At 41.3% G+C, this 17,047-nt stretch overlaps 1 protein-coding gene across 1 annotated transcript in view; it reads right to left on the reverse strand.

Annotated features, from left to right (window-relative positions):
- Positions 1 to 11,886: 11,886 nt before the first annotated feature.
- The window catches only part of pak4 (p21 protein (Cdc42/Rac)-activated kinase 4), a 48,699-nt gene continuing 43,538 nt past the window's right edge, over positions 11,887 to 17,047 (reverse strand). The window contains exons 10-12 of the mRNA XM_071540019.1: positions 14,941 to 15,066; positions 14,557 to 14,691; positions 11,887 to 13,920 (exon numbers count right to left, since the gene is read on the reverse strand). Coding sequence (XP_071396120.1) covers positions 13,765 to 13,920; positions 14,557 to 14,691; positions 14,941 to 15,066 — 417 coding nt within the window. The 3' untranslated portion in view covers positions 11,887 to 13,764. The remainder of the gene's footprint in view (positions 13,921 to 14,556; positions 14,692 to 14,940; positions 15,067 to 17,047) is intronic.

Below are 17,047 nucleotides of genomic sequence, written 5' to 3' on the forward strand. Positions count from 1 at the left end.
TAGACAAAATCATATCTGACAATAAAAGATATCGTCAGATTTGGGTCTGAGAGACAAAATCTCATCAGATGGGGGTCCGTGGCCCTAATGTGGACTAAATTAGGAGTCCTTGATATGAAAAAGGTTGAGAATCACTGGAGTAAAGGATGACTAAGTACAGGCTTCATTGTGACCGCTCCTTAAATCATGTAGCCGAATTCAGTGGTTCTCAACGTGGGGTCCGGGGACCACCAGGGGTCCTTGAGGGGGTTCCAGAGGGGTCCCCGGCAAATTGATGAATCGTTACCCTTCAGCATTATTTAATTTACAAGAAGTTAACACAACTAGAGAATGTAGAAGAATGACTGTTTTGATCATAGTTTCTCTGTTATCTCTCGGCCTACAATACAGATAGTCAGGGAATTCTGGACAAAATCATATCTGACAATAAAAATATTCTCAGATTTGGGTCCGAGAGACTAACTCTCATCAGATGGGGGTCTGTGGCTCTAATGTGGACTAAAGTAGGGGTCCTTGATATGAAAAAGGTTGAGAATCACTGGCCTAATTGATTGAAATAGAAATATCTGGTGCAATAATCTTCAGATCATTTCAACCTTTCGTATCATTTTCCTCATTCCTTCACGATACTTAAAGGAAAAATTCACCCTAAAACACTTAAGATGTGTCTGAAATTGCTCCCTATTTGCTATTTAGTTTACTGTTTCGGTCATGAGCCGTCTTGGTCTAGTGTCCGGATCATCAAATCAAATTTGGCATACAATTGAGGGCGCTAAATACATCCCACAATGCACCGTAATATCTAGTAAACAACTAGAAAGGTGAATGTAAACTATAATGCTTTGTGAACTGGAAGCAAACGGTGGAAACGGAAACGATGGCGGCGTCTTTGGGCGTTACGTGATATGATTAGGATCAATATCAAAAGGCATCACTGTGTTACAGAGCGGCTGGATGGTGCGTGAAATGGTTTTGTTTGATGACAAATGAATGATGACAAAAGACAACAATGTTTGCTGTTTGAATGAATGTTTATTTAGTAAACTATTTGGTTTTGGTGTCAGTCCCTCAGAATCAAAGAGCGAGGGCTTCTTTCTAGAGCCGCCATTTTGCACCAAGAGACGTTCAACAGTCATACAGAGAGAAATCCATCACAGAAGAGGAGAGAGACCAGTGTCTCCACCACAGGAGCAGGAGAGAGACCAGAGAGAGAGAGAGACAGGTTGTGTTCTGAGTAATGGGTGACTCTCACCTTTTCTCAAATGGAGAAACTCTCACTCTCTCTTGCTCTTACTGTGCTATCACTATCACTATCACTATTGCTCTCTCCATCTACATGTACTGAAAGTTCACTTCTGTTCTCTGAAGGTTGATGAAAAGCATTCTGGGAAGCGTAGGAAATCACTTAACGAGTAGACGAGACAGGGTGAGGGAAAGTGAAAACACCAAAAAAAAAAAGAGAAAGCTGTAAATGTAATTTTTGCTGATATGATGATGAGGGATGAAGATTATTGCTGTGTGAAAACCTCATAACTCCAGTCTTAACTACATCACAAAATAACTAAATTGCATTGACAGATTGATATTTAACAGTTTAAGAGAAACTGTCAGTGAACGTTTTTAGTGTTCAGACTATCTCAGAAAGTTTAGGCCATCTCTATTTCTATCTATCTATCTATTTCTATCAGACTGATTTACCATAATATAATCTCTTCTTCTTTTTTGTTTTTAAAGTAATAAGATAAACAAATCATAAGCTTAAAATGTAAATCAAACAGAAAAGTAAAGTCACTTTCACTTTAACCATGTAAACAGTGTGTGGCCTTTTTCTTCATTCACTTGTTTGACTACTTTACTGTTTCTATGTTTCTAGGCTCTACTCCTCGGTTGATTTCCTTAGAAAACACAAAAAACAAAGACCACTCACACAACTTTTACAAAAACTGTGTGTATATTTCCTTTCATTTCCTCTTCAGCAGCATCATAAAACTCACACCTCTGCCACAGTTCACCAGTCAGTTATCCTGTTATCACACTAATGGTTCCTGAGCTGTTAATAAGAGAACAGACAGTATATTATATATGACTGACTCCCATCAGGTTAGACAGAGGCACACTGAGTGATAATGAAGGAATCAGACTATGGCCTTCAGGAGGAGAGCAGAGCGTCCCGCCTGCTCCCCTCTGAGGCAGGCGGGTATTAATCAGCACGCGGTGACACCGGCTTCCTTAAAATAGCCGAGTCGGTCTGTTTGTCATCGCCTCTATTTATCAGCGCGGAGGGTTTTGTAAATAGAGTGCGTTCACTATATTCAGAACGGACCTTCGCTTTCCATAAACACACCAGATCCACTCCAGTAGAGTCTCTGAGGTTCCTGTGTGTGTGTGAGAGAGAGAGAGAGAGAGCGAACAGGTGTGTGTGTGTGTGTGTGTGTGTGTGTGTGTATATACAGGGTCCAAATGGGACATGAGCTCCTGACAATTTTATTTTTAACCTTGATTTATCCAGGGACGCTTTGCTTCACACTCAAAACAGTTCACACATTCACACCTGTGAGCTAAATAAGCTCCTCTGGTTTGGGTCTAATTTAACCCTTTGAATTACAGGCCAGTAATTATACAGTAATGACCGGAAATAACTAAGTAATATCCAAGTAAAATAGAGGTAATAACCAGTTATAGCATTAGAATGACTGGTAACTACTGAGTAATATACAAGTACAAAAAGCTGCTTTTACCAGTACTTGTATAGATAAGTAGAACTACTTTTGAAAACTTAGAAAGATAGGAAGGCGAAGGATAAACTAGTTTAAAAAGTTAGAAACACACTTTCTGCATTGATTTCTCTTCCGTTCATTACAGAAAGTGATGACACCTGTGCAGAAACAATCAAAGTTTGTTTCATTGGGTTTGCATTTACTTATAATGTAGCATACATTAATAATACAATACATATTTCAGAAAAGACCAGTACTGACTATGTACAATATTCACATAGGTAAACAAACGTACTCCATGCCAACTCTACACAAACAACAGAAAACAACAGAAACCCCAGAACAGGCCCTGCCAGTACAAAGCAGCTTATTACTTAGTAATTACCATCATTCTAATGCTATAACTAGTTATTACATCTATTTTACTTGGATATTTCCAGTCATTATTGAGTAATTAATGGCCTATAATTTAAAGGATTACCCTTTGAGGTGTGAGTGTGTGTGTGTGTGTGTGTGTGTGAGTCACACTGACACACTGTGGATGGTTGTTTTCCCTCTCGTCATCGACAAGAGTGAAGCAGAAGATAAACACATATAGATATGAGAGAGGGTGAGGAGAATCACTGGTCAATGTAAAACACAATAAGACTTTACAAAATGGAGCCACTGATCTGAAGGGTTTTTTTATTTGTCAAAATAGATTTTCCACAATATTTACAATATGTGATGCTACATTCACGCGGATATATTGGAAAAATGAATTTCCTACTTGGAACGCAAGTCGGATGATGAAGTTGGAAAGTTGGAGAAAAGTTTGGTACCAGAGTTTCCAAGTTATGACACAATGATGACCTTTAACTTTCTCAACATGGCTGAAAAATCAGGTTTTGAGTCACTCAACAGTAAGAAAACACTTACAGTTAGTAGTCAGCCAGACTAACAACATAACTAATATTTATTTAAATGAAGTTCATGAAATTAGCTTGTTAAACTGCAGGAAGTCCAAGTTGCTTTATGATTTGATTTTCCAACAAAATAGCACGTGAAGGCAACACTGTTCAGCAACCAACTTGGAAAGTCCCAGATGTCGGACTTTCCCCACCAGCATGTGAACGCACCATGAGCTCAAAGCCAGCCACAAAATGAGCACAAATATCTATAAAATTCAACTAAAATGAGCAAAATACAGCACATGTGCTTGATAATTGAGGGTGATAACTGCTTATAGTTACACACACTGAAACATGGGAGCTGCAAAGTGCAGCCACACCTCATCTGGACCACACAGAGGGAGAGGAGAGCTGTAACTTGTTCACTTCCCCTCCCACATTTTATCCCAGCAGGTTTCTAATATTCTTCAACATCATCTTCACTTCAAAATGGGCACTGAGAGATGAAGTGTGCTGCTAAGAAACAGACAATCGCCTCTCTTTCTCTCTCTCAAACATTTTCTGGTGGGAGGTTTCACTTGAGACCCTTAAAAGTTCCAGGAAAATGCAGAAACAGGCCCACACACACACACACACACACACACACACACACACACACACACACACACACACACACACACACACACACACACACACACACACACACACACACACACACACACACACACACACACACACACACACACACACACACACACACACACACACACACAGAGTCTAGAGAGGCTCTTCAGATGTAACAGGAATGTGATTTATTTACATTGTGGGGGAAAAAATAAAAGTGAAACTATGCGGAAAAAAGTGTCAGTGAACGTTTTTAGTGTTCAGACTATCTCAGAAAGTTTAGACCATCTCAGTCAACATTCACTGTCACTTTTATTTTATTTAGTTATTTATATTTTATTTATTGTCACATTTCATTTATGCCTGTACATTATTTCTGTCAGACTGATTTGCCATAATATAATCTCTTCTTCTATTTTGTTTTTAAAGTAATAAGATAAAATCATAAGCTTCAAATGTAAATCAAACAGAAAAGTAAAGTCACTTTCACTTTAACCGTGTAAATAGTGTGTGGCCTTTTTCTTCATTCACTTGTTTGACTACTTTACTGTTTCTATGTTTCTAGGCTTTACTCCTCGGTTGATTTCCTTATAGAAAACACAAAAAACAAAGACCACTCACACAACTTTTACAAAAACTGTATTTGCAAAACAAAGTAAAATTTGCAAAGTGAAGTCTATTTTTTTTTCTTTTACAATACCAGTGAAATTTACAAAAACAAACAGAAAACGCTGTGGGAAGTACGGTGGTTGGAAACCAAATGTCTGACAAAAACCTGTCAATACTGCAACAGATCGACAGAATCAGCAATTATACAAGAGGAGAAGTGTGAATCAAAACCATAACAGTCCATTAGAGGAGGAATTCATCTGATTTTGTTTTTGTCACATAAATAGATTTTCAGAGCAGGCTGGTCGGTCAGTAGTGGTCCAGAAATTCAGCCTCAGTAACCATGGAAACCAGCGGTAAGAGGCAAGACTACCTCACTCAGCCAGAAAACCCTCGATAACGTCTGTCAAAGTGCCGCCGAGCAAGGCAGCGAACCTGAAGTGGACAAAAGACTGTGGGTGGAGCTTGGAAACTCACTGGTTTTGAATGTGTGTAAATGTATGAATGTGATGCAGGAAGACAAACAGCAAAACCCTCCGCTGGATACATAAAGGTTGAAAAAAAAATGTTTAAAGTTACCATGAAATAACTGTGTTTGTGTTTTGAAAGTGTTTTTCCATAGTGAGATCATCAGTTTTTATGGCTACAAGGCATCCATAAGAACCAAGACCAGAGTTTCATTTGACAAATCAGTAAAAAAAACAATAACAACTGCATACAGTTTTATTTTTAACAGCTATCCGTCTGTCTGTCTGTCTGTCTGGGCAATCCAGGACTCCTACACTGTTTTAATTTTAAAAAAACTCCAGAACCTTAAATGAGAATCCCACACCTGTTTTTAAGTATTCACACATGTTCTGCCTGTGTCCCGGGACAGGACAGGTCAGTTAATGTTTGTGAACCTGCATCACTGCTTTCCTAAAGCTACAAACTGGAGGATTAACCCTTGAATTTGTGGGATGTAAAAACAGTTCTCCGCTCCATAGACAGTGAATGAATGGAGCTTTGAGTTTTTCTGTGTGAGTTCTTGCACCCGAATGAGCTTTAAAATCCTGGTTCATATCTGTCAGACAATGCTAGAATCTAAACTTCATTTTTTGTGCAACAACTCAACTGAGCATCTTATGGCTCTACAAAGTCAGAGCCCCATTTATTCTCAATGGAGCAGCTGCTGATTTTAGTCAAAGTCATCCCAGTCAAATTTCAAAGGATTGGGGTTCACAAACATTTCCTGAACTGTCCGGGGCCACAGGAATAACATGTGAATTCTTAAAATGGGTGGCATTTCCCTTTAATTTCCCCAACTTCACTTGAAGGTTTCAGTCAGTGTTCAATATGATTTTTATGGACAGTCGCCAACACTATGCTGCCCTACAAAGCCAAACAACAGTAACTGCATGAGTAGTGAAGCTGAGAAAAAGTACTTTGTCATTCACTTGTTGGAACACAAGTGGACTGAATATCGTTTCGTACCATTCATGCGTATCGTTTTTGCAGATACGAAACCTAAACCCGACTCGTTACCTTTGATCTAGAAAACACACAAAAAAAGCAACTCATTCGTCTTTGTAGGGCAGCAGGGATGTGAAACTCCTCCTCCTCCTCCTCCTCCTAACTCCTGTCTTAAGCTCAGCTGAAGGATTACAGGCTCCTCTGTGGGTTGAGAAACTCCTACGACTCTTTAGGCTGATGAAACCGTTTCAAAACCCACTGGAAACTATTAAAAATGCCTGGTGGTCAAGCTAAAAGCAAAGCTGGAAAGTTTACATGTTGGGAGTCAGGTTTTCAAATGTTACAGTATGTGAGATGACAAAGGAGGAGGATCTAAAACCACAGAACAATATTTTTCCAGACTTTTCCCAAACCATTTAGTGCAATTTCCAAGCATTTCAAGGCCTGGAAAACGACCGATTTCTTTCTACATTACATTTCCAGACCAGTGAATGATCCTGCTTCTTGAAAAAAAAAAAAAAAAACCCACTGGACTTTGCTTTGTCTCCGTTTGGAAGACACAGATGGGACACCGATGAGAGCGACTGGAAAAGACCCGGTAAAGTCCTTTATCTGAAGCGGTCTCAGCTATTTCAAAACCCTGAGGAATATCTGATGAGACTTGTCACTTTTAAGCATCGGCCAAAAAAAAAGTAGGACCACCACTTGGCATCAAAACACACCTCAAGACTTTTCAAATACGCATAAGACGAATGGAAGAATTTGATCCAGGTCTGTCGGAGATGAGCGTTACTAACAGTCTCTGTAGTGTCAGTTTGGAGTCAGCATCCATCAAGCAGCTATTGTGAATGTTAAGGCATGAACTCATATGTGTGTACGTAAACACAGACTAGTGAAAATTACATTAGAAGCCGGTCCTTAAAACTCTAGTTATAGTCTAATTTACGGGAACATTGGTCCACCAGCAGATATGTAAATGAGTTATCATTAAAGGGAAGGTTCAGTGATTTTATAAGCCTATTAATCAATAATCAGGCCCAATAATCATCTTACAATGTGCCAAAGGTTTTTTAGATAAGAGCTTGCCTTTCTGTGAAATCAGCATTAGTATCCTGCTAGCATTTGTTAGCAATGCTAGCACAAGTCAATGGCGTTTGAAACCATAACTCTTAAAATCACTTGCAAGCCATTCCATATACTTCCATAGCTGTAGTGGTAGTAGGAATACCTAATAGAACTTTTGAAAGCTAATGGTTTCACAACCCATTGACTTGCACTAGCATTGCTAACAAATGCTAACAGGAGGCTGGTGCTGATTTCTCAGAGACAAAATACTCTTGATGTAAAAATGTTTTGAATGTTATAACAGTGGTTAGTGATGAAGAGGAAAGGCTTCTGAAATCACTGAACCTTCCCTTTAACTGAAGGGTTTCGTTCCAAAAGGAGATATCCATTAGAAAACAAAATAAAAAGAAGATAATTTCCCTGTGGGGATCAATAAAGCATCACAAACTGATACCAGCTCTAAACAAAATGATTGCAGACAAAGTCAAACCCATTACTGAATATTATTGGAGTTGCTATTTTTCTTAAAACCTTTGCTTCCAAGACAGTAACATTATAGACGATACAATCTGTATTTCAAATGATCTTTTTTTTTTTTAAATGGATGACACTTGGGAAAGAAAGCCTTCAGTTGGACACTAAGCGAGGGTTTGAGTTTTCATCATGAGTGAATTTGGGCTGAGGCGTTAACTGTTACAACATGGAGAGTAGTGTGCTTGTTTACACCTGGAGGAATGATGAATGGTACAGAGATTAAAAAACTTCTAGTCAGCAGACCACAGCGGCTTATAAATCACTTTCACTATTTTACCAGCCAACTAGAGTGTTAGAATAGAATAGGAAATAAGTACGATAGACTCTCTTACCAGCTACAGACGCAACGGTTTTAATTTCTCACCCTGATGATAAAGTCTATTGGTCCTTAATCCCCTCAATCAAAAATATGAGCTACCAAGTATGTGCCATCATTTAAGAACGTATTTAAATAAGTGATCAAATAAAGGGTACAGTCTAAAAATAGATTCAAAAGGCAACGATCAAAACAGAATCGATTTTCAACTTCTAGAGCTCGGCTGTGAGGAATCATCCTTCTTAAAAACTGAAACAGTATAAAATTCAAAAGTGTCTGATTTAAAACATCACACAGCCAAAAAACTGACAATGACTTCAACTATTTCCTGATTGTCGTTCGGTCCGTTTGTTTCGTTCAGCTCAGCCGGCCTGACTTTGATTACAAGCTTTACACACACACACACAGAGGGAACAGGCTACAGACACACACACATCACGCCATCCTGTTCTAAAACTCCACAGCACACAACATGTCAGTGTTTCGGTTGCTGTGGCAACACGTGGGTCGACAACTGATGGAGCTGAAGATTGTCACGGGAGACAAACGTACAAAATGCCCACCAGGCGTTTCTTCTGAGTAACGTTCACTGCTCTTGAAGTGTAAAAAATGCCAAAAGACGAGGTTTGCGATTCATCAACTTTCAAAACAGACTTGTGCTGCAGCTGCTGCTCTTGCTCTGGGACAGCAAGAGTGTTTTTATACCAAAGCTGGAGACTAAATTTCCTCTGCTCCCATCTCCATCGCTACTAAAACTCCCAAGAGCAGTTTCTCTAAAAAAAATAAATAAAAAAAAAGCTGCTGAAAGCGTAGTGTGCTATAGGTCCTGCTGCCGGTACAAACACACCTCGACACATCTTTCATTTTGTTTCTACAGTCGCTGAATCCAGTTTTTGAATTTCCAACCGTGTTCACACAAGAGGCGTAATGCTTTTCAGTTTGAGTTATCATATCACACCATCGCTAATGGGTTACCAGAAGCAATAATGCCCATAAGCGTGTATTTTTTGTCACTGTGGTTTTCATCAGCCACACTAACCGGCAGCCAAACACAGCCGGCATCATCAGAAAAACCACAGCTCAGAACGGCCCTCTGGGGTGTTACTGCTTCACACAGCGGTTAGAAATACATGTTCACCATCTGAAACATCTGCTTCCAAGTAGTGTGGAGACATAACACTAAAAACAGGATAAAAAAGGGTAACGTGGAAACTGATTCCATTTTCCCTGAAGCGCAGCCAGCAGTGCTTTATGGGAATTATCATCATCATCGCTGTTAGAAAACACACTGGACCAGTCAGATTGCTTGGAAAGAAACCGACTCGTTGTATAATAATGAGTTTACATCCGGCTCTGTGCTGCTGCTGCTCTGGGTCCAAGGCCCTCACAGTCTTTGGTTGCTCCATTTTGCACATGGAGAAACCATGAAGTGGCTGCAGGTAAATGCATGGAGAGCAGAAAGTGTGCTACTGTCTACAAGTCTCTGTCCCAAAAACCTCCAGCTCCTCCCTTTGCTACGCTGCATGTTTTTACTTTTCTTGGAGACATAAAATGAACACACCTCTGTGAAGACAAAGGAAGTCAAAGGAAATGATTCTGAGTGTTTGTTTTAGTCAGCTTGGAGTACCAGATGGGTGGGGTTTATTCTGAGTTCACACACTCATTTTAGAAGTCAAATTCAAGGGCTTTTCAGTCACTTTCAAGGTTTTGTTTAGTAATCTCAAAGTTGTCATGGTTTGGGGGGTTTGGGGACATTTGGGGTCAAAATTTAAGCATCACAAAGGCCTCATGTTTTACTCATGATCTTGTTAAACCAATAAATTAATTTAAAAGCAACACTGCTAATGATATAGGAGTGGTGTTGTTTTTAAATGAATTTCTTGGCTCAAATTCTCTGTGATATGTTTTTTTTTTCCTCAGGATGAAAAATGTTGATCCTAGGATGGGGAGAGGTGAGGCATATTGATGAATATGGTTTCTAAATTAGATATTACAAGGATTTTCAAGACCCGTGGGAAGCCTGTTGGACATCAAAATGCTTTCCAGTGACTGTCTAAACCAATCCAGAGTCTTCAGGACTCGGAGCCATGCTGGTTTTTGTTCTAGCCATCTAATCAGGGGCCGATTCGCACCTGGGGATGTAAGGTTGAACGCAATCAACTCCCTGGGCAGGACAGAAAAACCAGCAGCAGTCTGTTTTCCCGAGGACCAGGACTGAGAAACACCTCGTGCATCTGGTTCTCCAGCCAGGCCCAAAACACATGAGACTCATCTGCAAAACGCTTCTTGACTCGAGTCGGGCCTGATCTGATGAGAAGAGCCTTTCTGCAACAGCTGAACTGAACTGGAAGACCTAGAAGGAATGGAAACTACAGCCTTAACCTGGAGAGGAATGTGGCTGCAGGCTGTGTGTGTGTGTGTGTGTGTGTGTGTGTGTGTGTGTGTGTGTGTTTCTGTGCCTCGTTGCCTTGAGTGGAATGAATTATGAAAGAGCAGTAGCCTTGTCTTTCGTTTCATCTTCTGTGTAAATGCCTGTCCGTTCCTGTCGTTGCTACAAGGTATGGAACTGGCATGGAACTGGAGATTTCCGGTGATAACGAAGCCTCTTTATCCAGTTTGACAAACATCAGGCTTTAAATATCCAGACCAGGGACAAACTGTACTGGGGAAAAAAACACTTTAGTATTGTAAAAGTATGTAAAGTATTCTTTCTGCCTAGCGAGGTTCCAGTTGGGTGGTGTTTGGTACATAAAACAATCAGTATTTCAAAGTCAATTTAGCATGAATTTCAGTGACTGACACCTTATCTGATTAGTTCTGATGCGGTAAACCCCACCCATCTGGTTCTCCAAGCAGGTCAAAACAAGCACTAAAGAGTTTTTGCTTCTGCCAAGGAGATTACGTTATACTTTGTCTGTCAGCAGGATATTTCAAAAACTTAATAACAGATTTCCATGAGGTTTGGTGGACAGATCGGCCTTGGGCCAAGGAACAACTGATTAGATTTCGGTGTTGATCCGGATCTGGGATTTCTTCCAATAGATGATTATCATTTAGCGATATTTGTTATTAGCTATAACTCTGAAACTGTGACAGATGGAAACTCGATTCCAAGGGTTAAAGGTTATGTTTGCAGGGAAATTAATATATTTTAAAATGCAAGCGATAGGAGTGATGTGTTCGGGTGTAACAGCAAGTTGGAGGATTGTTCAGCGTTGGTGGAGGTTTGCCCTCTCCAAGTGTCTTCTAGTTTGCAACTACAGTTTGACCCAGGTCTGATAATACCAGAGGAACATGACTGAGATGCCAACACCCAACATAGATTTTCACTTCATCATTTGGAGGCGTGTGTGTGTGTGTGTGTGTGTGTGTGTGTGTGTGTGTGTACAGTACTAGCAGCTGTTCAGAGTGGATTTACACGATAGCGTTTTCAAACACTGCGACTATCTGTTTAAGGCGCCGCTCTACATTCACAGAATCTGTACACATTCCAACTAACACACACACACACACACACACAAATGATCAAATTCCTACAAAAGTGCGTGTGCAGACACACACACACACACGCACACACACACACACAAGGTCCAAAGGCAATGCTACTGAGAGGAGGTAAATAAAATCTGCAGAAAGCCACTTTTCTGGCTGATCTGTCTTCAAACTAACGGTTTGTGTGTAACAGTCTGCGGCTTGGAACTGAGGTGAAAAAGGCTAAATTCATCCTTTATCCTTTAAAAAGAAGTTATTCCTCGGATGACAAAAGACCAACATTCACTCTTTTCAAGCGCTCAATCTCTCTTTCTCTGGAGGAGAACTCAGGACTGGTCTACAAGACAAGATGTGTTAACTGGGCAATCAAACGTTTTATCGATTGACCGGGAACCGACAACAAAACAAACCCCTCCTCCACGACAGCAGCGGGCCAAAGCTCAGGCCAAAACTACGGGTGTCGTGTTTTGTCGGAGGAGAGCGAACAAGTTACAGAGAAGTTCACGCGCCCCACAGCATGAAAACAACACACTGATTGCCCAAAAAAAAATACGTGCCGAATGTTTCTTTTTCTACCTCAGATGAACCGCTACTTTCTGAAGTGTGACTTTCTCTCAACTTTCTCTGAAAACGGTGAATTAAGGTGGAAAACAGCGAGAGGGGTTCAAGCCTACTCTTCTAAAAACATACTATGGTAAAACCCAGTCTTTAAAAAGGGGGGAAACTGCTAAAACATGGATGTGATTTTTACAAATTTTTCAGGTTTTGGACTCACAACTCTATTCATTTCTAATGGGAGATTATTGCTGTCCTTCCTTTTCCTTCTGCTTTTTGTCTTCCTGGTTATAAATCCCTGCAAATCTCCTCCTGTCTGCCTCGCTGCTGTCTTCACCATGATGCTCTACAACATCGACACACAGGTTCAAAGGTCAAAGGTCTCATCTGGTCTGTTTTTACAAAAACAAAAGTCCAAATGTCTAGTCTGTTTTCTGTGTTTGGAATCGACTGGGAGTGCAGCTTCTATCTCTCATCAACAGTGCTTCAAAAAAACAAAACAAAAAAAAACATCATCACATCTCACTGTAGTGTAGAATAAACCAGGAAAAAAAATATAATAATAAAATCACAAAATCGAGATAATAAAACAACATCAAAACTGATATATCTCTCTCTATGTTCATCGTACTTACACAGGAAAATAAAGAGGAAATAAAAGAGGAAAAAAAAAGATAATCTATTTAAAAAAAACAACACAACTCCAGTGTTTACCTTTTGACTTAGTGTATGTTTTGCTTGTTTACAACAGGAAGCTAGTGTTTGCATGGCTACAAAAATGTCCGTCTGACTCGTTTACTTCAGTAGTTTCAGTTCTGGTTGTGATGAGGACAGCGTCCAAGTCTGGGATCCGGTGCTCCGGAAGTCTTTGTAGTGAGGAAATTCGGTTTTCCAGACCAGTCCCACAGTGAGACTAGTGTCGCTCTGCCTCTCTAAATCAGCCAATGAGATCTCGGGCTCGTTCGAGGCATCCGATTGGTGCACAGAAACCCCTCTTCACGTTTAAAATCCAGGTAAGGTCCAGATGAAAAATAAGATGGTGACAGTTTATTTTTCCAGGACAGGTCTTTCATAAAAAAAAAAAAAAAAAAAAAGGTTGAGCAGAAATCAGCTAAAATCAGTCGGACAGGCAGGCAGTGGCTTCTCTGTCGCCCCCAAAAACCCCCGCCAATGGCTCCAAGTGAGAGCTCACACACAAATATATGAGCTTTGGGGTCAAGGGGTCCGTAAAACACTGTCATAAACAGTGTTGGCAACACACACACACACACACACTCACACACACGTACACACACACACACACACACACACACCACCCATACAGGGAATACACTCCCCATAGTTCAGTGATTCACATAAGGAAAAGAATACTCCCGCACGCCCGACTGACTCGCTCGCAGCTTCACGGCACTTTGCTCGGTGTTACGGTCAGATCCGTCGTGTGCAGGAGTATTCTGTTCCCGTTTCTGAACCTTGCGCGCGCCGCCGCTCCCTCTTAGTGTCCGGAGTCTCATCTCATCCTGTTCTGCCTCATCAGCGGGACGATGCAGGAGGGCGGACCCGCCTTGGTCAGGAAGGGGTGTTTGAGAAGCTCGCTGGCCGCGGCTCGCTGGGCGGGGTCCCGCACCAGCATCCTGTCCAGGAAGCCCTTCAGGAGAGGAGACACCTGGGAGACGAGGGAGGAGGAGGGGGGGAGACAGGTTTATAGGTTTTACTGACGTTGGGTTGTAGTTTCTAAAAGGGACAGAAGTGGAGACTGGAGTCAGACTTGAGTCCCAGTTTTAATTGCTTGAGACTTGATGTATGAAGAGAAGACTTGAGACTTGGCTTGACTTGGGTTCTGGTGACTTGGGACTTGACTTTGACGACCCTTGAAAAGGTTTCTAAAGTCTCAACAAAAGATCTTGTGTTTGTGTAAATGACTTAGATTGAAAGTGATGAGATTTCTGAATTTGTATGGAATGATTGAATTTATTGAAGTTGAAACTGATTATAGAAATCAAACTCATGATGCTCTTACCAAGTTTTTATCCTATTAAACCATATTGCATTGAAAAGTCCTGGATATTTAGTTTTCTTTAAGATATTAAATTGATACTGGACTCTTGATTTGTTCTGACTTGACTTGGTGTTCTACATTTAGACTTGGGATTTGACTTGAGACTTGTGCCTCAAGACTTGAGACTCACTTGGGACTCAAGCAAACTTGACTTGGTCACACCTCTGAACAGGGACAATATATATCTGGGGTTGATGGGATTGTGGTTCAGCCCCATCAACCCTGTGGTCCGTGCTGTGGTACCTTGTGCAGGTTCTTGAGTTTGGGAGGCAGGTTGTCCCGGATCATCTTCATGGCTTTGAGCGGCGGCTCGTTGAAGTACGGCGGCTCCCCGTCCACCATCTCTATCACCATGACGCCCAGGGACCAGATGTCCACCTGGACACAGGGAGAGGAGGGGGGAAGGAGTGACATGACTTAAGCAGGGTGGATTTCCAAAACATGGCAAAATCCTGAGGGGAACTGGATAGGTAGGTGTGTGTGTGTGTGTGTGTTAGAGCTGTCTTTTGTCCTGGTACTAGCTTCAAAGTCATAATTTCTTAACAAATTCAACTTCTATGTGAATTTTAACTTGAATACTGACCGATCTAGTTTGTGTGTGTGTGTGTGTGTGTGTGTGTGTGTTACCTCCGGTCCATAAGGCAGTCTGGATATGAGTTCTGGTGCCATCCAGTAGGGCGTTCCAACCAGAGATTTCCTCCTCTGGACTTCCTTAGATACCTGGGCACAGAAACCAAAGTCTGACAGCTTCACCTGCAGAGAGAGAGAGAGAGAGAGAGAGAGAGAGAGAGAGAGAGAGAGAGAGAGAGAGAGAGAGAGATGGAGAGAGATAGAGAGAGGGAGAGAGAAGGAAACAGAGAAAGAGAAATGTCAGGATTACTTTCCACAGAAGAAGCAAACAAAGGCTAGCTGAGGTACACGACTTGACGCCCATGAAAACCCAGTTTTTAACACCTCACTATTTTTGTTTTTATCGTGTTTATTCCCTCTTGCCAAAGGCCTCAGCCGGAGCTTTTTCCTGGTTCTGGTTCAGTGCGGAAAAACAAAGTAAAACAAAGTTTGGAGGAATGTCTGGCTGTGCAACACAAGGATATGTGGTTACAGTTTATTCATATTGCATATTCAGTAATATACAACATTCCTCCAACATGGCAAAAATGAGTATTTATTAGGCAGAGAGATGAAGTGAACCGGACAGACCAATGATTAACCATTATGTGGATTCTGTCATCACAAGGAATGATTTGAGAAATGCTTCAGCTGCATAAATGGCAATCAGTTTGGTATCTGATAGCCAGTTAAAAATTCCCCCTTCTCTCACATGGGTGAGCAGTCAAATGCCCAGAGATCTGCCACCCAGCTGTGCGGGTCGGGACCCACCCACCCACCCACCCAGTTTTCTGAGAAAGCCTCTCTGTGCCTGGGTGGGTAGCTAGACAGAAAAGCAGCATTTGATGTTTCCCCCAGGGCCGGGTGCTAACCTCTGACAGCTCGGAAAGGGAAATGAAACGACTCGGCAGTGAGAACCATTTACACATGTATGTTCACACACTCACAAACACATACAGTACTGTGCAAAAGTCTTAGGCACCCTAGATTTTGTATATAAATTTCTTAGAAGTCTTGGATGTTTATTTGTTTTCTGCATTAGTGTGTCAGTAGACTGCTGTTTATTGTAAATTTTTGATATTCAGAAACTTTTAATTGCATTAGTTTTGAAAGCATCTTTGTTTATGGACTTCTTTGACATAATGCCTAAGACTTTTGCACAGTACTGTACATACATACACACACACACACACACACACAAACATACTGTAACACAGTGACATGGCTGGGACTGTCAGGCTGAGCTTCAAAGCCAGAAGTCGTCAGAGTTTTCACCTAAAAAGCGGATTATTATAAGCCTAACGCTAACTTTAACCTGACTGGAGACCTAACCCTTATTTTGAAGAGATGGAACACACACACACACACACACACACAAACAAAACACACACACACACAGACAAACAAAACACACCCACCCTTACTGACGAGAAATGGTTCAGGCTTGGCTGGGTCTACTTCCCCTGCCAGGCCAAACCACAGACAACAACCTAAACCCGGCCCAGAGCCAAAAACGGCAGCCACCAGCCACCAGCCACCAGCCACCAGCAAGTCTTCCTGAAAATAAACTAACTGCTACCTAGAAGACTGACAAAAGGAGAACTTGAATTTAGGAATGGCGTTTTCAATTACTGAGTAGAGTAAAAAAAAAAAAATGCACATCCTAATCTTAACCAGGTACCAGACAGAGTGCAAAGTATCAAAAAACTGCACCCAAGCCGTTTGAATTTATCATCACCTGTGCATGTATAATTCATACACCATGGGAGTTCTTTCTTTGTGTTCTATATTTGTTGGGGGTTTTCTTGTTGGCTGCACAATGCATTTGTGTATGGTTTGCATGACTAGTGGTGCGTCAGCAACACTGGAACAATTCATTTAGAAAGTCTGCTGCGGTTGAGAACACATAAGATGCAAAACGTGCAGCAAAACAGTTGCATTCCTCATATCATCTCGGGTGATAATCGTGACTAAAATAAGATCACAACATCTGCCATTCTATCATTTGATCTGTGTTCACGCCGCCCTGCAGGCCTCCTCGTCACACAGCAGACTGTACTGGGACATTCATCAGCGGGATCTCGCCGTATCGGAGGGAGAGAGAACATGAAGGGGCGCCTGCAGG

The sequence above is a fragment of the Centroberyx affinis genome, unplaced genomic scaffold (genome assembly GCF_046629955.1).
Source record: "Centroberyx affinis isolate AG114_WGS23_722 - 3 ecotype Tasmania unplaced genomic scaffold, CSIRO-AGI_Caff_v1 ptg003552l_1, whole genome shotgun sequence".
Taxonomy (NCBI): domain Eukaryota; kingdom Metazoa; phylum Chordata; class Actinopteri; order Beryciformes; family Berycidae; genus Centroberyx; species Centroberyx affinis.